The sequence below is a fragment of the Aptenodytes patagonicus genome, chromosome 3 (assembly GCF_965638725.1).
Source record: "Aptenodytes patagonicus chromosome 3, bAptPat1.pri.cur, whole genome shotgun sequence".
Lineage (NCBI taxonomy): Eukaryota > Metazoa > Chordata > Aves > Sphenisciformes > Spheniscidae > Aptenodytes > Aptenodytes patagonicus.
This window is the reverse complement of record NC_134951.1, coordinates 14,841,631-14,864,676: the sequence shown is the minus strand read 5'-3', so window position 1 is coordinate 14,864,676 and position 23,046 is coordinate 14,841,631. Positions and strand designations below refer to the sequence as shown.

Genomic DNA, 23,046 nt, shown 5'->3' with positions numbered 1-23,046 from the left:
TAATGGCCCCCATTTTATTCTTTACATTTGTTGCGGGGGGGGGGGGGGGGGGGGGGGGGGGGAGAAATAACTTGAAATCTACTGCTAGTAAATTCCTCAGGAAAAAAATATTAGTGAGATCAAACTCTTTCATAGCCATTTTTTAAAAAGCAAGTATGCCAGGAATTTACTTTAAACACATCACCATAAAATTACTTCAAAGAAGAGTCTTTACAATAATTTTTCTTCTACTAGGTCAAGATCATAGTTACATTTGTTTGACAATCTCATCAAGGACAGTTTAGTTGCATCATAACTTATGCTACAATACTTGTTGATTAATGTTTTCTAAAACATAACAAATCCTGGGCCCAAGAAGAAGGCAAAGATCAGAGAGACGATCTGATTTAGAAGATGAACTAACCCTGTTTATGAATTCACCTCTTCAGGACAAGAATTTCCAAAGAAACAGTAGAATCATCAGAGCTCTATACTTACAGCAGGTTTTGAATTCTGAAATATCTTCAGAGGTAGAGTCAGGTCTTCCTTTGCTAATGTTACTAAATAATCTTTAAAAAGGGAATTTGCAAGACCAGGGGACTGATTTTCACAGCGGTGGAGAAAAGGGATCATCCACTGATAAACATTCTTCACGTATTTTTCATCACAGGACTGGAAAGTGCAATGAGTTACAGAGAGGAAAAAAAGAACAAAGTTCAGCTTCATTGTCCAAAACAAACAAGAAAACCAAGAAACAAACAGAACATATTTTGATCAATATAACTGAAACAGTATCTTCACCTATCACAAACAACAGGTGAAGCCTGACAGCCACCACTGCTGCACAGATGGCTACATCATGAAGCACTGAAACAATCCATCATCTTTTTGCTACCCAATGGCTTGGAGAAACCAAGCAGTACAGGAGTAAAGCCCATTACACGAGGAAAGCCTAGCTGTCTTCCTCCTGCAGTTTCGGAATGAGTGAAAGATCAGCTTGCATTCATGTCAGAGTAGCATTACTTTCAGTAGGCAAGAAAGCAAGAGAAAAACAAATGATTAGTGGTTACATAAATCCTAGCAAGATTTGGAAAATCCTGAGGACCTTCAAGTGCATGAGTATTCTCCTCTGGTGCTTACATATCCTTTGACTGAATTTCAGAGCCCTGTTCAATCTCTAGGTATTTTTCAACCTTTCCAAAAGGTCTTTTTCTATTCTGAAATGTCATGCACAGGCTGAACACAGAGAAGATGAAAGACACACATATGCTGCAGAGGCAAATATTAAGATTTTTTGCCAATATTTAAAGACACCAAAAAACATCCAAGGAAAACGTTCACTGTTGTTGTATCTACAGCATCATCAACAGCCACACTGAAGATCCTTTAGAAAGGGCCAATGAGAAAGCAATTCACAGCTTTCAAAAGACTGGATTTATTAACGTTTACTCCTGTGCCTAGGACAAAGAACAGGTCTGAGAAAACGGAGCCATTTTAGCATTTGTTAAAAACAAATAAAGACAGAAAAAAACCCACCACAACAAAAAAGGAACAGAAGAAGTGTTGCATTCTTGTTGAATTAAAGATGGAGGTTCATCAGAAAAATGTCAGCCACTAACAGTATCTTTATATACATAGGATCTAGGGTAACCTAAATTACTGGAAATCAAGGTGTGCTTACTGATTTATTCAAAATACTTACTTTGTTCATCAACAGCCTCAGCTTTTCAATGTCCTTCATCTCTACAAGTTCCTTCAAAGTTAAGGTTCGATCACCATCAGTCTCATAAACTATTGTCTCAAGAGTGATCAGATTGTCACAAAGCACCTGCAGACCAGGAATATTCCTCTCCATGCCAAGACGAACAAGGGACAGAGCACAGTCCACCTGAAAAATAATAAAAAACCCCTCCTGTACAACTGTTTGCCAAAAAACAACTTCAAGACCACTCTGTGTCCTGCCTGTGTCCTGTTTGTGTGTCTTTTTTTCCTTGTTCTTTTTGCTTAGTAGGCAATTCTAAGTTTTTGTGGACTGTATATTCCTAAATGGATTGCTCTTCTCAGCTTTATAAAGACCAAATAAAATGTTTAGTCTTAGTGGATGATGCCATTATAGGCTTCTGACCCAGATGCATCCTATTGATGCATGTAAATTAGGAGAATACTATTCCTTCTGGAGATCACACACAGAGATACATCACCTCATCTGACTGTATAGAATATGAAGCATTGCTTTAAACTAAGATAATCAGTTAACTGACTGAAGTTATGCATACCTCTGCATATACATGACTTTTCTAGCTGACCATGAATTAATAATTTTAAATTGTTGCATTTTATTTCAGAGAAGAAAGTGACAGTCTTTTTCCCTGGTGACTGAAAATACCTTTATATGAAAGATTTTGTTTTGATTTCAAAGAATGCAATATTGGCTGTACATATTCAGTGAGGCAGACATAAGTCTGGAAGAGTAGAATGCAATTTCATTTATATGTTAGTAATTTAATTGATCCTTGGAAGCTGCTTTTATTTCCATACCTACTGATAGGCTGTTAAGATCACAGGGAACTATGATTAAAGAGCCTTGGAGGACTGCAAACTTGAAGAATAAAAGCACTCACCCATCAGAACTAACTCATAGTGATACTTCCAACCAAGCTCCTTTTCATGCAGCTAAATTGGCTTGAGAAGCAATAAAATACTAGAGCACGTCAGTGATGAGCTCTATTCTTACTTGCAATGCTTATCTTTACCATATAGAGCTTCAAGCATTTTTAAAATATGAAGAAAATAAAGCAAAAATAAACTGCATGGTAGTCCCACAGACACACAATAAACCTGCCAGGAAGAAATCATTGACAGTACTACATATTGGCATGAGTGACACACGACTGCCACATATCAATATATATGGCACAGTATCATATGACAGATAATAAAACACGTTTCCTGATACTCTGTGCACAACATTCCCTCCCTCAGTTACAAACATAAAATGTAATGGGGTAAATATTTTTCATGGACTACGAAAGTGCTACTGTCTGCTACGGTAAGCCAAGTGAAAGTGAATCTACTGGCTTCCTATTCATTCCTATGGATCAATTATTTGGCTGAGTAAACTTTAGAGCAAGCATAAGTACACTGCAAAAGAAAAAAAACAAATACTTCAAAAGCCATAATGAAGATTGAGACACAGCGTATATTACTGAAGGAAAAGCGTCCCATCAATACTCATTAAGACAGGATTCTGTTGAAGAAGGCTGATCAACCCGAGTCAGCCATCATCATTTCCTCACTGCTATTCTCACCTGCATTGCGTATTTTTCAATTTCCTGTGCTCTGCTCAAATACCAACTGGTAACGAGATCTACTGAGAGGTTAGTAGTCCTGTACTTCAGCAACTCAGGCTGCGTTTCATACAGAAATTCGCCTTCATCTTGTAAAGTTGGTTCAACAATCATCCTTTAAAAAAAGAAGTATATGTTTAAGTATACATTTGCTTGCATTTTTTTCACATCAGTCTTTTTTCTGAAACTTCTGGTTGTTCTGAAAGAAAGTGATATAATCAACCTACCATTACACCAATAATTTGATGAGACTCAAATGCCAATCACAATAAGTGTTAATTTTTGTCAGCAAAGTAACTACTAAGATATTCCAAACATGAGATAGATCATGAAAGAAAGAATCCTCTCTACTAAAGACACAGGTATGCCCAACCTCTGCTTTCCATCTGTTCCTCACACAGTGAAAGGCAGTTTTGTGATGCATTAATGCTGCTATGATAATGTTATGGTTGACAAGTAACAGGGAAGAAAAAAAAAAAAATTAAGAAAAAAAAATCAGGATTTCCAACAGTAACCTCCCCCCAAATGTTCACATCCATTTGTGAAAGTTACTCATCACATAATCACACTGAACATAATGCTGTAACATGAAAGAGTGTTTGCTCAGTCAGTCTCACTAAGAAAACTGAAAACACAAGTTAGTGTGCACAAAAATAAGAAGTGAGTCTTACTGGGTATTTCCCACATTTTAAGAATTAGTAAGTAAATTCTTTATCTGAAATGTACATAAATATAGAATAAACTTTTTGCTTTTTCTATATACTTACCTGCATTCTGCTTTTTCACACCAATCTTCTTCACGATGTTTCTGCTCATTCCATGGAAGAATTTTCAATGTCCCCTGCTTGTAACTGGTATAACAGAAAAGGGAAACTTTACACAATTTTTTTTTTTTTTAAATTGTGATGGCATTCAATTAATGGAATACAAAGCACACGCAAGTATTTCAGTGAATTCACAGTAAGCATGTAATTCAATTACAGTATCAATTCTTTAAGATTTATCACTTCTTAACGAAGCTATACAAGTGTGATTTTGCCTGTATGATATTATCTGTACAAACACATATTATACCTATACCATTAAAGATCCACTAAAAAAATAAATTTATTTTCTTACTGACCATACCTTTTTTTTAAAAAAAAAAGGAAAACCTACTACATGCTTTAAGAATTTTTACTGCTTCACAGTAAGTATTCTGACTTCATATGCTGTCACAGAAGACTGAAATGAGCAAAAACCTATGATCTTCACAGCTTAAAAAAAAATATAATTCTTTATATTTAGTACAAACTCTTGTACTGAACCGAAACAAGATATGCTCTGCTGTACTGATCTTCTCAATTAAGTTTAATGTGGTTTTCTCACTACAAACTTCCACAGTGAAATGTTCTCTAAATATTGAGGTTGAAGAGAAAAAAAAAAATTGGTTTAAAATGCAGTTTAAGAACACCACAGGTTATTACTAGAATGATTACTTATGGCTCACTGTTGTAGGCTAGTTGTTTAAGCAGCATAAAACCCGAGAAAACCAGGTCAGACTACACAGAACATAAACTAAGGGGGAAGAGAAGAGCCATATAGGTTCTGGCATTTGTAGAAATAAGAAACATGTACAAAGTAAAGACATTAAAGTTTCAGCATACTGGAGCAATAAGCTATTTTAAATCTCACTGATTTTCTCCTGACCCTGATAATAAACAGCAATACTACATGGACAACCCCCATCTATAAATTAACAACTGACACAATCTTATCACCCCTGAAGAGCAGCACTGTAACTCAGTAGCTTAAAAAGAAACAATTCCAACAAACAAATCAATTTCACAATATAGTAAGAGTCAAAACAACAAGCTAAAAATCAGTAACTCCATCTCATTTAGCAACAGCCATTAAACACATTTAACAAAGCAAGGCATGTCCATACTAACTGCCCTGCCCTGTACACACACATATTTCTCCCAGGAGGTCAGCCACCCTTTCTTTCCCTCCTCTGTGCACTAACAATAACACCCTGTGTTTTATCCATAGTAATTCCAACCCTCCGAATGAAACATGCAGTAAAAATCCAGCAATAAATTGGCAGAGACACATTTGCAGGCTATAAAAGTCAAAAGAAAGGAGGGGAAAAGATTGAAAACTGCTAATCCCTGTGTGTCGGCTATAGTAACATCTGCATTCAGTTCCAGTTCAGCTGGACAAAACGCTCCACAATTATCTTTATAATTAGGCACCATGTAGTAACATCACTGAAAAATAATTAATAAAGAACACTCCAAATTAACATTTATGGTATAAGCACCAGGAATAAAGTCACTTCCTGATTTTGGAAAGATTCATCATCAGCCCATGTACTTAGGGGACTGGGGTGGCTGTTGTTTGTTTAAGTCTTAGATAACATAATTTATCAATTAATTTTAAATATTAATGTTTAACACTGGGTTCATAAATTAAATTAATATGGTCATATTTCAAATGTCATACATGAGTGTTATTATGGAAGGACCAGTTTGCAGTGAAAAAGTGCTCTTTATCAGTTGAAATGTCAAATAACAGAAAAGCCAAAGTGTGATTAACACTCCTTTCCAAACAGTATGAGGAGGTCTTTAGGTTACAATCAATAATGCTCTCCTTTTCCATGTTTTATTAAGTGTAAAAGAAAACTGGACAAAATTTTATTGCCCAGAACAATTTCTTTTTATAGTAAAATTTTTCCATTCACTCCCCATTAGGCTTAAGGAGACATTTCAGGGAGGATTGGTTGGTTGGTTGGTTTGGGTTTGGTTTTGTTTGGGGAGGGTCTTTTTTGGTTTTGTTAAAAAAGAAAACAAGAGCTTTTATACAGCAGAGGACAGACAAGGGATTCATTTTAGAAGTTGTTTCAAATCATGTCTGCAAAATTGTAGCTGAACTACCATGAGAAAATAACAGTGAGAGGAGATTTTCAGGTAACAACTCCGATTTCACATTACAGATAGCTTTTTTCCCCAACATTAGCTACACACATACTAATACCTTAACCAGTGTTCTGCCTCCAAGAATTGTAATGCGAAGGTTTTGTTATTTTACTGCATTAAAAAAAAAAAAATCTCAGATACAGTATGGGTCTGTAAGACTTGACCACATCAAATCATTTTAACAATCTTTATTCATAAACATGAGGGGTAAAAAGAGATTCAGTCATTGGCAAGGACCAGTTGGCTCTCAAAGGAGCCTGAGGGCTTGGGCAGCTTCAGAAGTTGAAGAATCACAAAGCCAAGCTGAGAGGAGCACTCACACCACACCTTGCCCTTCCCTTAGTCTCCTTCCCATAGCTCCACTAAGAACAGCATGAATGGTACTAGGTAACCTGTAAAACAAAGTCAGCCCCTCTCTGTCAGTCTCTTTCTCACCCACTCCTTATTAAGGCAACATATTGATTGAGTCACCATCCCTGAAGGTATTTAAAAGACTTGTAGACCTGGTACTTAGGGGCATGGTTTAGTGGTGGACTTGGTAGCGTTAGGTTTACAGTTGGACTCAATGATCTTAAAGGTCTTTTCCTAAACCTAAATGATTCTATGATTCTATAAAAAAAAAAAAGAACACAAACTGTGCCCCTCCCCCTCTCTTCCAAACTTTGGCTTTTGCATGAGTCTCTGAAACACTTAACTGATGGGGGAGCAATAGAGGGAGGGACACATGACAAGTAAATAATTATATCAAGCTCCATTAGAAAATTGCAGCAGATACCATTTATTGCATTTACTCTGAAAGCAAATTCCTGTTCCAAGTAGTCACTTGCAGACTTTTAACGGCTCTCTCAAGTAAGAGCATCCCATCTGAATAAGTCTTCCCCTATAATCTCAGAGCCCCAGGAGAAACTTGGGAAAGTTGCTTTGGTTTGGCTGTTCTTTCACTGGTTGTTTTTGTTGTTATTGAGAGAAAGAAGTCATGCAAAATAGTAAGGAAAGACGTGCACACATTTAATATTTAAACATCAAGATTCTCCTCTTTTGGCTAACAAATTATTAAAAAGAGAAAATCACTAGAAGTAAGCAAAGACAGCAGAAGTTTAGAACACAAATTTAAAGCCACTCATGCATGAATATGGGATCAGAATGACAAGGAACCAAGACATTCCAAAACTCACACACACTCTCCTAATGCTACTATCCCTCAGGATGAGACCTGAAGAAAAAAAAAAAAGAAAAAAAACCTAAAACTACTGATCCAAGCCTGTACCGCCAAATACTACATTGAACACGTTCTTCTTAATTAAGCTCCCACATCCTGCATACTTGCCATAGACGTGGCAAAGTTACATTCTGGAATTACAGCTCCAGTTAAGAAATCATTTCTTAACAGATTCAATAGCACAAAAGGTTTAAATTGAAGTTGGCAAAACTTGCAAATTTTCTTAACTGACCTGAACATCAGGATGAATTATATGTTTCTTCCCTCCAATTATTCTTAACATAGTTGAGTCACTTTCCTGACCCTGATTAAATTGTTTAGTCTCTAATATTGTTTATCTTTATGCAAGCAAGAGTTATCCACCCAGTCTAAAATCAAAAGTTACTAGAAAACACTTCTTTTTGCAGACTGATGCAATCGCCTATCCCGCCCTTCTCCACAACTAATTTCAGAAAATAATCTGTACTTCCCTCTCCCCATCTAAAAGTAGGTATTTTCTTCCCTGTTCCTGTAACACAAAACACACCTGAGTTTGCCTTTAAATTCCAACTGCTTCAAATATTTTTTAAAAGTACTTTTTAAAATAGAATCCTTTCCAATTAACAGAAGTCATGGATTAAGTACAGACCCCATTCAAAATGACTTCTCCAACACCCCACTATGGCTTATAGTTTCAACTAAAGTTGAAAGTTTATTGCTTACAAAAAAAAAAAAAAAAAGCACTTGCTGAGAAAGATCTCACTCAGTTTGAGTTCCCAGGCTTTGCTCTCTTTGTTTGACAGTTGCTTTGCTTCCCCTTTCCCCTCACGTCCAAAATCCATCAAGTGAGGAAGCAATGTGCAACTCTGCCTCCCTCTGCCTACCTTACTCAACAGGGTATGATAGAAAAAAGTTGGAAAATACAGAGACAAGCAATGTGAATGACCAAAGATAGGCAGTGTGTGATCATCCCTTCTGTGAAAGCCAGAGCAGACTGAAGAATCCTAGAAGAAAACAACCAATATGCTAAGATTGATATATCCTTGTTCATTTTTTCATTTCACTTAAATAGGAAATGCCATTTCACTGTTTTTACTCCCTACAACACTGTAAGCACTGATGAAACTAGCAGGGCCTCATTTAAAATAAACAACAGCAGATACTGTTTTACACCATATGCAGCTAAGCTGTTAACTACTCACTGCATGACACAGAACATAAAACACCATGTATTTGGGTTCAAAAATAGAAAGGATTCCTGGAAGAAAGTGTCATGAAAGTCTACTATGTCTAGAAAATACCTAGTTCAGGAATATTTGAGCCACATATTATAGACACTTGAGAAACTTCAGGTAAATGTTGCAATGTGCTTGCCTGTACCTATTTTTTTTCCCCCCTTCGCAACTGCTGTCGGCCATTTGCCTTCTGGCCAAAGCTACCAAGACCAATCTCATGTTTCAGCACAAGATTTTGCAGGAATGAAACCTACAGTTGTCCAGACACATCAATTGAAGAAGTACTATAAGTATCCTTCAAAAGTTTTTCATAAAAGCTTATTAACAGACCTCACCATGAAATACTAAAGAGGAGCAGACTTTTCAGTTCATGGGAAAGAATCATCATACAGTGCAATCTTGGCTGGAAAACGCCTACTCCACCTTTTTTCCCTTCTCACAGCAGAAAAAGTTGAGTTAAATACTTTAAGTCAGGTGTACAGATAAGCCATAGAAAATTCTTTTAAAAGAAGTATTTTCTGCTTTGGCCGATTTGGCTCAATTTGCGGTTTTAAAAGTATTCTGGTTCACCATAGGAATAAGTTGACAGAGGAATTTTAGATTTTAAAGCTCTCACCAAGAGTCAAGCAGCACTCAGTAACTATATCCTCTAAATGCTGAAAGAAAACAAAAAAAAAAAAGATACAACTGCAAAATATCTCATCCTAGTAGAAATCAGCAATTATGGAAAGTCAGTCAACATATACATTTCTTGCTGAGCTAAGTTCACCAAAAAAACTGCAGAAACCACACCAGTCAGAGCTGACTGCTGACTTCATTCACCTTCTCAGCAACACTAAAAAAATTCCACAACTCTCTCCTGCCCCCTGCATGACTGCGTCCAACTGTCCTTACTTTCTCTCCTCATTCTGAAGAGTTTAGAAAAAACTCTTCGTATTTCAGTTCAAATACAAGGACTGGAATAAAGCAGTCTTGATTCTAGCAAATGATGGGAGATCCGTGCACCTGAGTCCTTTATAAAGGCAAAGGAACTATTAAAGATTTATCTCAACATTTATTACAATTTTTTTCCTTAAGTTACAGTTATGTTTTAGCACAGAATTTTTCTCAAATTTCTCTATCAGTAACTCCAGTGACTCATGCAGAAACAGAGAGCAACAAAACTTTGGAAAAGTAGCTGTTAAAATGGAAGCAAGACAGTTGAGAAAAGATTTCAGGCATCAAAACACCATTGCATTCTGCAAACTCAAAAACATAAATGCAAGTGAGACAGAGAAGAAAAAGAGATACAGATACGAACACATATATGCTAAGAGGTAGGGCTTCCATTTTTCTACCATGCTTTTGTTTACAACACATGCACGGCAAATCCAGCTGAACTGGGGCACATCAGAACCACCGCATATGCCCTGCGCACAATACGTAACTCTAACTGGGCTGGAAGTGGTGAATTTAGCATGCACAGGTAGCATGCTGTACGTACAACATACGCTCTGTGCTACTGCAGCCAGAATTCATTAGTCCCTCTGCTTATGCTTTTAAGTTTTGTTCTAGGAACTGAAGTCCCACAGAGGTCAGAGACAGTAATGCAGACTTAACTTGCACACACGTGGTGGGCACTCACCCAAAACTCCAGATATGGGGACAGATCACTGTAGTCACTAAGGCAGGTGGCCCTCTTTTCCAATTAAAAGAAACTATCAGCTATGCCATACCATAACTCAACACAAGTATTAGCATGGAGGTTTTATTTTTTTTTTATTTTTTTCCTGAGCCACTGCTTCCCCCCACCTTTTCCCCTTCTCTCTTTTCTTTTCAACAGTACAATAAATAAATATGATTGGAGCCCAGTAAATTGACAGATTACGGAGGTATTCAACTCGATTTCTTCAAAAAGAGCTGACTTTTCCTGTATTGCTCTTTTCACTCTATTGTTTATGTTGTCTTAGCAATTCTTCCCATTCTTTGCTTTGACAAAAGATGTCCATGCTATTGTAGTTTCTGTATCCTACTAACTGCATTTATTCAAACCTGCAGATTATTTTTCTCTCCAAGGACAGGCTTTCAAAAGAGGAAGGTCTAATTCAGTTTTAAGGTCAGAGTCCAATTCTTTGTATTACCAATGACAACTCTGTGTGGGTTTTTTCCTTCAGGCATTTCATACAGCAGGCCTATCTCTGAGACTCATCTAGTTGAGGATTAGAAAATTTTTTTTATAAAACTTTTCCCTTGTAAACTTGTGCACATCGAATCCAGACTCCAAGGCAAAAGGCAATTTGCCCCAACACATTTAGGAAACAGTATCTTTTTGCTGAAAGACATGCAATATTTTTAAGAGTAGGTTTGGGTTTTTTTCTAAAAATGTTTTGGGAGTAGATGAACCTTTGCTTTTTCTTTTCTTTTAAATGATGTCTCATTGTCTGAAAAAATAATGTTATAAACACTAATTCTGCATTTGAAAGCTTGTGTGTTACATACTGGAATAGTTCTGAACATCACGCATTTAATTAAGACACCAAGTATCGATCTGGTAGAGGTGAGAAAGCTATATATGAAAGATACTGAACTATAAAATAAGGTAGTGTTTCCATCAAATGGTTTTGTTATCCACTCAAAAGGTTTCTGAAGAATGTGCTTGATTCCAATTTTATTACATTTATTTTTAAAATTAACTCAGATTTGTTTTGTGATAAGAGGAATATAAAATCCTAATCCTTCAAATAGTCTTTTCCCCCTGCTGACACTTGTACACTTACCAGAATTTATGATTTCCATATTATACTGTAGGTACACTGTAAATTATTTTAGACTACACATTCAAATTAGCACTTCCATAATCCTACTACATACAGATATGGAGACATTAAAAGTAGGCTATATATAATACATATTGCTGTATATAATACAGTATCTGCAAGGGAAGTTTTATAAAATATTCTTTTTTAATTTAATCCAGAAATTCTTTGTCCAAAGCCTGTATCTTCTCAGACATCAGTGGGGAAATCAATGCCAGTTTCTTTTGCTCTGAAATCTTATGGCTCTGAAACAGTTTTATTACATCACAATTATTCTATAACTGAGGATGAAATATAGTAAAAAATGCATCCCAGATATGTAGTCTTAAACAGCTATGATACGTATTGCATTTTTCACATTGCATGAAAACATTATTTTCTACCACTATAGTAGTTTAGTAGTGAATTAGTTAATGCAACTATATAACTGATTACATATATTTTTAGCTTCCAATTATTCAATATACTATGTGATACAGAAGTGGTGGGCAGAGAGAGAAGCTCTTCTTTTTCCAGGAATATCTATAGGACATGTGACAAATTCATCAAGACTGACGTACAGCTGGTACCTAAAACAGAGTGCCAAAAACACCACACATTTTGGGAAAACTGATCTGCATTAACTAGTGGAAAAGGTATCACAGCTTTCAGCTGCCACAGTTAACTACCTTTCAGAATTCCTGCTATGCACATTGCGATTATGGGTCTTTTGAAGCAACTCTGCCACTAGAGGAGAAAAGTTATATCTGATTTCACATAAACAAATTAAGCTATGTTTTAATGATGTGGTTAACCTTTAATAGAATTTGGGGAGAGGGGAACTTTTTTCTTCTCCTAAAACAACCTAGACTGAAAAATCTAAACGTCAGGAAAGTCACCAACACTACACAACCGCAGCTTAGAAGCTTGCTGTGTTTTTTTTCTTGATGTATACAATTAAAACTGTGAGGCAACAGCTTTCACAAAATCAAAATGGGCTATTTTAAAGACACAGCTGAACTCCGAGTAAGATCAAAGCTGTCTGTCATCATATAATGAAAATACTCCTTCAGAACTGTACATTTATAAAGCATAATGAATGTTCACAGACGAAATTTTGTTCTAAACCCTGTAAAAAGGTGACAAACAAGTAAGACGATAGCAGCAATACACTTTCATGAGAAGACTGGGGAAGGCAAGCCAAGGTACAGTTCAGGACTATGCAGGCAAAAGGCACACATGGTAGATGAAGACAAGACAAGTCAGACAAGAACAAGCCACAAGTATAAAAAAATCCTGTTAATGCTCTGTGGATAAACAGCACAGGCATAGTTCAGCTCACACGCTATAGGAAGGTATGCAAAGGCTGCTACTGGCCCACCTGAAACCTTCTCCAAACTGAACACACCCAGCTCCCTCAGCCTTCAAGTGTTCCTTGGTGGCCCTCTGCTGAGCTCGCTCCAGTTTACTGATGTCTTTCCTGTACTGGGGGCCCAGTATTCTAGATGCAGTTGAACGACTGCAGTAGTCTGATTGCTCAGTCTCCTGGCTGTGCGTCTGTTCATGCAGGACAGGATGCTGCTGGTCTTCCCTGCTGGCTCATGTCCTGCTTGTGCCCACCAGGACCTCCAGGCCCTTTTCAGCAGAGCTCCTTCCCAGCCAGTTAATCTTCAGCCTTTATTGTTGCAAGAGTTTCTTCAGTTGCAGGAACAGGACTTTGCATTTGCCCTTCCTGAACTCCCCAAGGCTCTTGCTGGTCCATTCCCTCCAGCCTGTCTAGGTCCCTCTGAATGGCAGCTCAGCTCCAGCAGAGCAGCTCCTGTGAAACTTCCCTCCTTCCTCGGTGACAGCTCATGTTCTCCACGGCTCCCTCATAGCTTCAAGTTATCATTCTCCTCTTCAAAAATCCCTCATGACTAATACCGACAGTAGTTTTGCCAGCTCACTTTCTGCAGCAGCCTTCTGGCTGCAGTGAGCTGCTCCTCTCTCCCAGATCCCACATAGGCCAGTTTGCAGAAGAGCTTCTCTTCCTCCAAACTACTGCTTTAATCTTTACATGGACCACAAGAACCTTCACCACTCCTACCAGAAGTCAATCCAGACAGGAACACGAGTGCCATCATGACAAGTTAATCTTTCCCTCAAAAGTTATTTTTTCTACTTCATAGTTGAAGGTAAGATCTGAGATATTTTAATTATTTTTTTTCCCAAAACACATCCTTGAAATAATATTAACTATATTGATCCCTCTACCTCCAAGCTACTGTTCTTCTTTCCCTTAGTACAAAGGAAAAGAAGTGCATGTAAGAACTTATGCCCTTTGTAGCACTATACAAATGAATTCAAACAAACAAACAAAAGAAACTGACCATGGGATTAATTCTTTTAACATGAACACTTCTGAACTACACTAAAAACAAAAGCAGTTCAGCTTCAGAAAAGAAGAAGAAAAACTAATATGAAAAAGTGAGGACTATATATTAGACAGTTCTGCAGACATTCAGTCATCAAACCTATTTACATACATATACTAAGAAGAGAAGAGATGAAGCTGTAAGAGCTTTATCGAAACTGCAGTGCCACAGGCAATAACTAAAAACCTAGTTCAGGAGAAGATATCATTACAAAAAGGCAAAGTTAACTGTTTATGAACCTCTTAGTTTAATTGTGTATTTATCTATTCATAGATGAGAGTCTACTATGTGGACATTTTCAGCTTTTAAAACCTTCACTAAGTTTTTAGAAGGTATTTCCACTCCCACCCCAGTTCATCTTGCAAATGGAGTTCATCCACAACTCTCCAGTAAAAACTCACTTTAAGCCACAACTGAAAAGCAGTATTTGAGAAAGTTAAGGAGTAAAAAAGCAGAAACATATAAAAAGTTGCTCTCTTAGAAGGAAGATTTTTAGTACTACTGTAACGTGCAATATAGCAGACTTATGGCTGTTGAGGGAACCATACATTTGAATTTCCCAACTTCTGTGAGTTTAAAATGTGAGTGGTAATGTCGCAATATAGCAGTTAAATGTAGTAAAAAGGATAAGAAAATTAAAAGAAAAGGAAAAAGACTCTGGTTATGTATTTATAACGGTGGTAAGGCATTATTCTCTTCTGAGATCACCTTTAAAAACCTGAGGGCAACAGTCTTAACTATAGACTAAAAACGCTAGCTGTAGCTATTAAAATAGAGATTAGAAAGAGCTATCATCTCCTTTGAATACCTGAACTTTTACCACCTTCACTCTAGTTGTCTTAACAGATGAAGTCTATGCATCGATGGAACTTTGAGAAGGAACATGAATCCCAACGACTAAGAGACAGCAGAGATTCAGGAGTCATCATTATAAAAGAAGCTGAGAAACAATATGAAAAGAAGTAGGAAAACATTACAATCACAATTCTGCAAAAACACATTACTGAGTAATGTCAGTCTATCACAATACCAATTTGAAGCCTACAGGCACGTAGAGCCACTGATGCATCTTAGTATTTCAGATTCCTTCTCAACCCCGTGAGCTGTTGAGCTTATATAACTCGCAGGTCTTTTCAAGAGTCCCGTGAATACATAAATCCTCTGCTCAGATATTATAAACCTCCTCCTGAACAGTTCTGAGAATGACCCCTAAAGATGCTAAGCTACAAAACATGTGCCAAAAACAAGAAACAAAAGAACATGTACCACTTGAGACTTTTTACAAGCAGATACAGGAAAAAAACATGTATCTATTTCCTAACAACCTGGCCCAGAAGACAGAAAGAAGAAAAAAAAAAATCTTCTACCTTTTTCCCCATTTGTTATGCCAACTCTTCCTTGACTATTAAGACCTTAAATTTTTTTGTGACATCAGCCTCTAAATGCCATCCTAATGTAAATGACATGCCAGTAACAAGAAAAACAACTGCTTTATGCCTATAGAATGCACCAGCAAAACAAGCATGTCTTTCACAAGGTACTTAGAATTTACTATCTGCAGCTGAAATGGAGGCTCCAGACAAAAGGAAATGGCAGTTATAATGCAACTTTTACAAAAACATTTCTCATAGGTGATGAAATTCTTCAGATATAGCACTTCTGTGTGCATTCATGGTGGTGGTGGTGGTGTACAGCAAGCAATTTTCTTTCAAGGCTTTTGCCTTGGCAATAGCTAGAGGTGCCTATTTGTCCCACCTCACCCATTCCATGCACAAACAAGGCAGCACCTGCTATACAATCTCAAGTTTTTCCTCAGCCAGATTCCCCTAGAAATGGAGGAACTAACTAACAGAACACAGAGCAATGTGGTGAATTTCCATAAGGACAGGTGTCACCTCAGAGAGCTCCAGCTGGGAACCAAACCTCTTATCATTTAAAGTGCTCCATATACACAGACACAGTATGGACAATTCCCAGCAGTACTTCATCCTACACACACACAGGGACATCTATGAAGACCTAGAAGACAAACTACAATATTTTTTTTCCTCCACCAAAGTCTTTTCTGCCTCCAGAGCTGCACACTGCTCAGCAAGAGGTCTGAGCTGCAGGAAGCTGAGCAGCAAAGGCATCAGCAAAGCATGAACAAGGCGTTCTTTAAGCAAGGCCACTGGGGCAGGCTGAAATCTTAACATGGGCACTATTATGCAGTTGGTCCATGTTAGTGGTCTCATCACATGCACCACAGCAACCAATTACCCTACTGGAATCTCTTGGTACAGACAATTATGGCCCTGAATTTTCAGAAAAACAATGAGCTAAAAGAAATCACAAGAGAGATCTGTCTTTTTTGCAGCTGGAAGTAGAAAATCCTTCTGATATCCAGCGTACACCTTATTTCATAACTGCAACAGTGTGAAATTTAAAAAGGAAAACCAGGCTAAGTCGTTTCCTGACTCAGAATCTTTATAAGATTTGTCTAGAGTCGAAGTTCATGAGGACAGATTAAATCATTCTCACCCCTTATCCCAAGACCACTGTAATTACAAGCTGTATAAGCTGACGAGACACTAAGTCATACTGCTACAGACATTTTTGCTACCAATTAAAACATTGGGGTTTATATTTTTGCAGTATTTTCCTTTTGTTCAGAAGTTTATTAATTAGTCAGTACTTGCAACTTTTTAATATTTTGTGGGAATGAAAGTTCCGTACGTTGTATCATAACCTTGTTCAATCATTTAATTTAAAGACAAATTATGTCTACATACTGTCTTCTGTAGAGAAATAAACTAGATAGCACATTCATTTAAACTGGATTTCATAACAGCAACTACATATCTACATAATGCCAGTAATTCTATTCATATTAATAACCCATTTAAAAAATAAATGCTAGAACTAAAAGGCCCAATAAACTCACTTAAAATGACCAAGAACTTCAATTCTCTTTGATTCACATGGATTCATTTTGATTCACATGAAACAACAATTGCCAGAAGCTGAAGCTATTTGGACTGGGGAGGAGACTCACCCCATTTTTAAAAAAAACTTTTTAAATTAGTAAGAAAATGTTACTTTGTACAACTTAAGTCTAGTTCATTAGTATATTATTCTCATTAATAGATATTTTCATCAATACATATTTAATTCTATTACATTAATAAAATAGAGTTTTAGGGAGTGTATTTAGCAATACTATGCGAGTAATCAGTTTTGTAACAGGGAAACAGTTTTAGAAAAAGGTTAGATCAAATATACAGTATATTTTTATAAGTATATGGGATTTGTGTATATAGGATTTACTCTCATCCCCATTTTGTAGTTGTCCAAAGACAAACATTTCAAAGACATACAGTATTATCTGTTCTGTAACCTGAATAAAAAAAAAAAAGTGTGAACCTGCACATACCTGATCCTAGCACTGGAAAATTCTGTCTGCCATAGGAATAAAGATTCAAACTATATACTTCCATTTTTCAACAGCAGACAAAACTAAGTTCTTAACCCATAACTTCACATCTTTACTACTAGATCACTGGTGAAATGTTTTATTTTAACTGTCATTTTGCCTCTTGGCACATAAGTCAGTTTCTTAAACAAACCAACCAACCACAACAACAAAATAAAAAACTAAAACCAAGAACAAACAACCCTTCAGAAAAAAGAGGAACCTGTTTATGAACACCAACAAAATATCATAACCACATTTAAGATGACCCTTCTTCCCTCCTTCTCACATTATAAATCTTATCAACACAAAAGAGAAAAATTGGAATATATTTTACCAATTTTATAAACACTGCAATAATTTCTCTTCATGGTCCTGTTACCTTAAAGAAAAGGATAAAACAAGTGCTTTCACACCATAACTGTGTTCCTAATACTACCAAGACAATAAAAAGGGCACTGGTAAGTATTAAATATAATGAAATAAAGACTAACTTCTGCTCAGAAAGGACAAAAGTGGTAAGTATTGTAAGCTAGGAAAAGTGTCAGGGGAATAACTTGATGAATTAAAAAAACCTTTTCCACACAGAGAATTATCCAAATGGGACTGTTAAAACTTTGAAGTGAAAACCTTAACTATAATGCTGGAAGACTACCAAAAAAAAAAAATTTCTATTAGCTACTCCAAAAACTATCCCACTGAAGTATGGCTTCGAAGTCCTATTGTAAAATATTAAAAAATGGCATCTCCCCAATTCTTTATGGGCACTGAACAATATGCTTCAAAACTGATTTCTTGAAGCGTTTGAAAGAAACACTATAGAAGCAAAAAAGTCTTTTAGTTAATACACAGAACATTATTATGATGTTCAAGGAAGCCTCTCATGAAAATCTATATGAAATTGGCAGTAAGCTAACATTTTATACTGAAATGAAAGAGTAGGAAAGTCTGGATTTAAAGCTTTTCATAATTCTACCTTAGCAAGCTGCGCAAGAATCAGTAACAAGATTAATGATTTTGAAGTTACTGACTGCTTAAGTGTTAAATTGTATTTCAAAACAAATCCAGAAAAACATAATTGCTTCTAGGGAGCTAAACACTTGTATTATTAATTTCCTAACGCTGGCTGTTATTACAAACCAATTACAGACTTGTACTTACACCTGTGAAAATCTCAGCAGTTTCAGGTCAGAAAAGGCCATGCTTCCTCTTATGTGTACTGGAGGCAAGAACATTTAAAGTCCCTACTTTCCTGATAATAATCATAGAATCATAGAATCATTGAGGTTGGAAAAAGACCTCTGAGATCATCGAGTCCAACCATCGACCAAACACCACCATGCCCACTAAACCATGTCCCTAAGCGCCTCATCTACTCGTCTTTTAAATACCTCCAGGGATGGGGACTCCACCACTTCCCTGGGCAGCCTGGTCCAATGTTTAACCACTCTTTCAGTAAAGACATTTTTCCTCACGTCCAATCTAAACCTCCCCTGGCGCAACTTGAGGCCATTTCCTCTCATCCTATCGCTTGTTACTTGGGAGAAGAGACCCACACCCACCTCGCTACAACCTCCTTTCAGGTAGTTGTAGAGAGCAATGAGGTCTCCCCTGAGGCTCCTTTTCTCCAGGCTAAACAGTCCCAGTTCCCTCAGCCACTCCTCATAAGATTTGTGCTCCAGACCCCTCACCAGCCTCGTTGCCCTTCTCTGGACACGCTCCAGCACCTCAATGTCCTTCTTGTAGTGAGGGCCCAAAACTGAACACAGTATTCGAGGTGCGGCCTCACCAGTGCAGAGTACAGGGGCACGATCACTTCCCTACTCCTGCTGGCCACACTATTGCTGATACAGGCCAGGATGCCATCGGCCTGTAATCAAAAGATTCTAATCAAAAGAGACCAAAAAGCTTCCATGAATGGCACACAGTAAAGCAGAAAATGAAGACTCGTCAAGTACATAAAGACAAAGCTGCTCTCTTGATTCCAGGTAACCAACAGCAGATTGCCATATATGGAAACTAATTTAAGTATTAACCTAAAAATCTTTTTTTTTTTTTTTTATAGTTAATATCCACTGATGCATCCTTACCAAGCTTCAGGCAACAAGAAAGCATATTCATGTGGTGAAGTAGTCTCTGGAAAATTGGAGAGAATTGCCTGTCTGTGTGGAAGTAAAGCTGATCCATGGAAAGTGAACAGAATTTCCAGGGCTCTGACATTGCTTTCCTAAAGAGCAAAACATTAAGTTGCAGAACTAGCTTAAGACTGATTTAGACTGAAAACAAGCAAGAAATGTAAGCTTAGGTCATGCAACAAACATTTAATTTTAAAATTTTCTTTAGCAATAAAAAAAAATTAGCTCAGGGTCACTGCATTTATTTATTTACAATCAAATACACCCCCCCACCTCTTAAATTCCCATTGAGATTCAACCAAGTTCAAAGGGGGGAAAAATGCACTTAAGTGAAAACAGCAATACCAACACAAAATTACATTCTAGTAAAATAAATCTTAATACCCGAGCATAAGTTCTTGCTGAAAGTACAATATTCTGATTTCTGAACCTCTTGAAGAATTCACCATCATAGTGCTGTTCAGCTGCATGAGGCCCTCCAAGGATTTCCTTTAAAAAAAAAAAAACCAAACACTTAAAAAAGATTGTTTTTTATGCAAGACTTACAGAAGCATCAAAAAGCCTACACATTTCTTTATCTTAGGATGAATAAGTATGTGACTTATGTGGAAAAGCATGCTGTTGGTTTTTATTTGTTTCAGTGTGAAAAACACAGATGCATTTTTGATTGATAAGCTAAGACAATTCTCTGCCTTATTTTAAATAGGGTTTAGACAACATTAGTTACAAAGAGATGTGGTAAAAGTCATTATGTGACTAGTGCCAACTGCGAAGTTAAAGTTAAAAAACTAAGCAAAACACAGTTTGACATTCCAAAAACTTTCACTTTGGTAAGCTCATGGAAGAAGATGATTCGTTAGAGAATCTGTATCAAACTTGCTAATAAGACTGACAGAGGGAAATAACAGTAATCCTGCACCAACTCCACATCCCACGTTGTTGCATATCTTAATTCCCTGCAGACACAGTATGCTCAAAGCAGACTTCTGCCCAGCTATACCTCTCAACACTAGAAGCCGGCCATTTGCAACAGTGAAGCAGGAGAAACACAGTAGCTTGAACAGAAAACAGCTTACTTTTCTCAAGTGAGAGACTGTAGCATTTCAAGAAGACTATAAACATTAATACTACAATATATAAAGATATGATGATGCAACGAAAAAGTTACAGGAATGCCTATAGAATGAGAACTCAAAAGAATTGTAGCCAGATACCAAGTGTCCTCACCTCATAGGTTTCAAGGCGATCAAGGTAAGTTAACAGCTTCAGCCTGCTACGGCAGAGTTCTTTTTGTTCCAGTGTCAGCCTGTGTTCAAAACAGGAATTTTCATGCTTGCAATTGATATTGTACATCATGTGCATATGAAGACAATAGTTACACATTTTAATGACTTTGTGCACTGGAATATATCAAGAAATTAAGTAAACCGAGAACTTTGACACAATATAATGCCTATTAAAATTTAAACCACTTTCCTATTAGGAATAACATACATGAGAGTAATTACATACTTGCAACTCTGTAGTTAGAATAAACCTATAACTCTGAATAAAACATGGCCTAACATTTCATTTACTTTGAGAAGTTTACTGATAACAGCAGTTCTTGATGCTTCTTGGCCTCTTTTTCCTTTCTAGTATCCATTTCTTCATCTGGTGACAAAAAGTCTTCGTAGGGAATTTCAATGTCCACCTCCCCTGGTAAGATAAATCTGGAAGACAAAACCAACAATGTAATCAATGTTGATTAAAAAAAAAAAACAATCAAACAAACAACCAACAACAAAAAGATATGACGAACTAATTTTTGAATAAACTTACTAACACAGCTTTCTGTTTATGTCTTGACTAAAAATCTAAACTTTTCTAGAAAATAATAATACTGAGTTTTGCTGTTGTAAAGCAGCAGGCACTCATCACGAGCCAACAAGAGGCATCATCTCGTTTCCACCCCCTCCCTAAAACAAACCAAAAAAACCAAACCACCAACCACACAGCTATGATAGTTGATAAGAGTTTCTAAATTCCACAGGTAGCACTGGGATTGGCAGCAAGTCTACAGCGTACAATGGTAATAGATGACTGCACAACGAAAGAACAGCCTCTTCTATTTCTACCACCAGGAACTGAATACCGAAGAGAATTGTCTCTGCGTGTATTTCCCCACTGACCCATTGTGTTTTGCTTTGTTCCCCTCCCCACTTGAACAACATAAGATCATTACAACAATTAAGATATACAACAAAATGCATTTATAGGGGTAGTTGCAGCTTCCAGAAGATACAACAGAAACAGATTCTCATAGAAAAATAGTGACATCAGAAGTTCTCTGTGATGAAGAAAATAAAGGGCATCCAAAGAAGAGGGAAAATGCAGTACAAAATAAACAGTGATTTTACCTTTGTAAAAGGTAAAAGGAGAACAGGTACCTTGTGGACATCTTTAGAATAGTTTGATTCAAAGCATTACTTTTCTTTATGTCCTGCAAAAGCATCTTAACATTTTCATTAGTGGTTGATAAAAAAAAAATTACCAAATTATTAGAAAAGACTTCATACACCACTCTTTAAAAAGAAAACAAACGAAAAAAATACTCTTCCCAAACCTGCCGCCATCTTGTCCTTTTCCTATGGCCACAAGAGCCTCCAAGTCTGTGCCTTTCAAGCCATACTGAAGCAGCTTCTTAGCAGCATCCACATTCTCTGGAACTCTTTCCAAGCACTCGTGAAGAACCCATGCGCGCTTCTTAATTTTGCTCTATCCAAGAACAAGAGTATAGACAGAATGTTATATGCTTCAATTCAAGCAATGAAACTGGAGATGCTAAAATCTTCTAATGTGTTTCTTCCACTTAAGAAAATGTCAACTTAACCTGATGACTGACAATGTGAACCAATAAAAAAAGAGATGAGAATGCAAAAAACATAATTCCCTCAGAGTGTATGCGGCAGAAAAGGGCACAGAAATGCCAAATGATTTAGCAGAACTTTCACAACAAATGGAACAGAAGTTATTATTTGTATTCCCTAATTAGTATCACTCCTCCTTACACTAAATAAAATGTGACGTTTTTGGGCTAAAATGCAATTGTTATAAACCGAGTGTATCCCACAATAGCACTAGAGTAATTTTCAGTATCAACCTCTTCACATGCCCATAGGATTCTGTGACAGAAAGGACACACCAAAGTCACAAAATATTTTTAGCCTTATCTGCTGATCTTCAGTTGAGATTACATAGCACATGGAACATGGCTACTTATAAAAATCTTATTTTGACATTCATTTAATATCTGACTTGAAAAAATAAAAATTAGATTATGTTTCTCCTGATCTCTTGGAAGACTTTACCCTGTAGCACCATTAGGTTGTGCATCTTTGACAACGCTTGTTTGCCGAGTTTGAAGTCTTTCTTCCAAGCCAAAAAAAAACACGTTGGATTCTACTGAAAAGCTCCAGTTACAGGTAGCAGAGTTCACTGTAAATTTTGCTATTCAAACTTTGCTATATAGCTACTGATACCAACTACACCTTCCCATTTAATTTTCTAAAATACT

General features: G+C 36.8%; 1 protein-coding gene across 4 annotated transcripts in view; it reads right to left on the bottom strand.

Annotated features, from left to right (window-relative positions):
* The window catches only part of NBAS (NBAS subunit of NRZ tethering complex), a 214,384-nt gene that overhangs the window by 154,187 nt on the left and 37,151 nt on the right, over nucleotides 1-23,046 (bottom strand). For all 4 annotated transcript variants that reach the window (XM_076332759.1, XM_076332760.1, XM_076332757.1 and 1 more), the window contains exons 17-25: nucleotides 22,096-22,247; nucleotides 21,068-21,202; nucleotides 20,718-20,796; nucleotides 19,875-19,979; nucleotides 19,446-19,582; nucleotides 4,094-4,177; nucleotides 3,288-3,441; nucleotides 1,682-1,867; nucleotides 478-651 (exon numbers count right to left, since the gene is read on the bottom strand). In XM_076332759.1, the coding sequence (XP_076188874.1) occupies nucleotides 478-651; nucleotides 1,682-1,867; nucleotides 3,288-3,441; nucleotides 4,094-4,177; nucleotides 19,446-19,582; nucleotides 19,875-19,979; nucleotides 20,718-20,796; nucleotides 21,068-21,202; nucleotides 22,096-22,247 (1,206 nt within the window). The remainder of the gene's footprint in view (nucleotides 1-477; nucleotides 652-1,681; nucleotides 1,868-3,287; nucleotides 3,442-4,093; nucleotides 4,178-19,445; nucleotides 19,583-19,874; nucleotides 19,980-20,717; nucleotides 20,797-21,067; nucleotides 21,203-22,095; nucleotides 22,248-23,046) is intronic.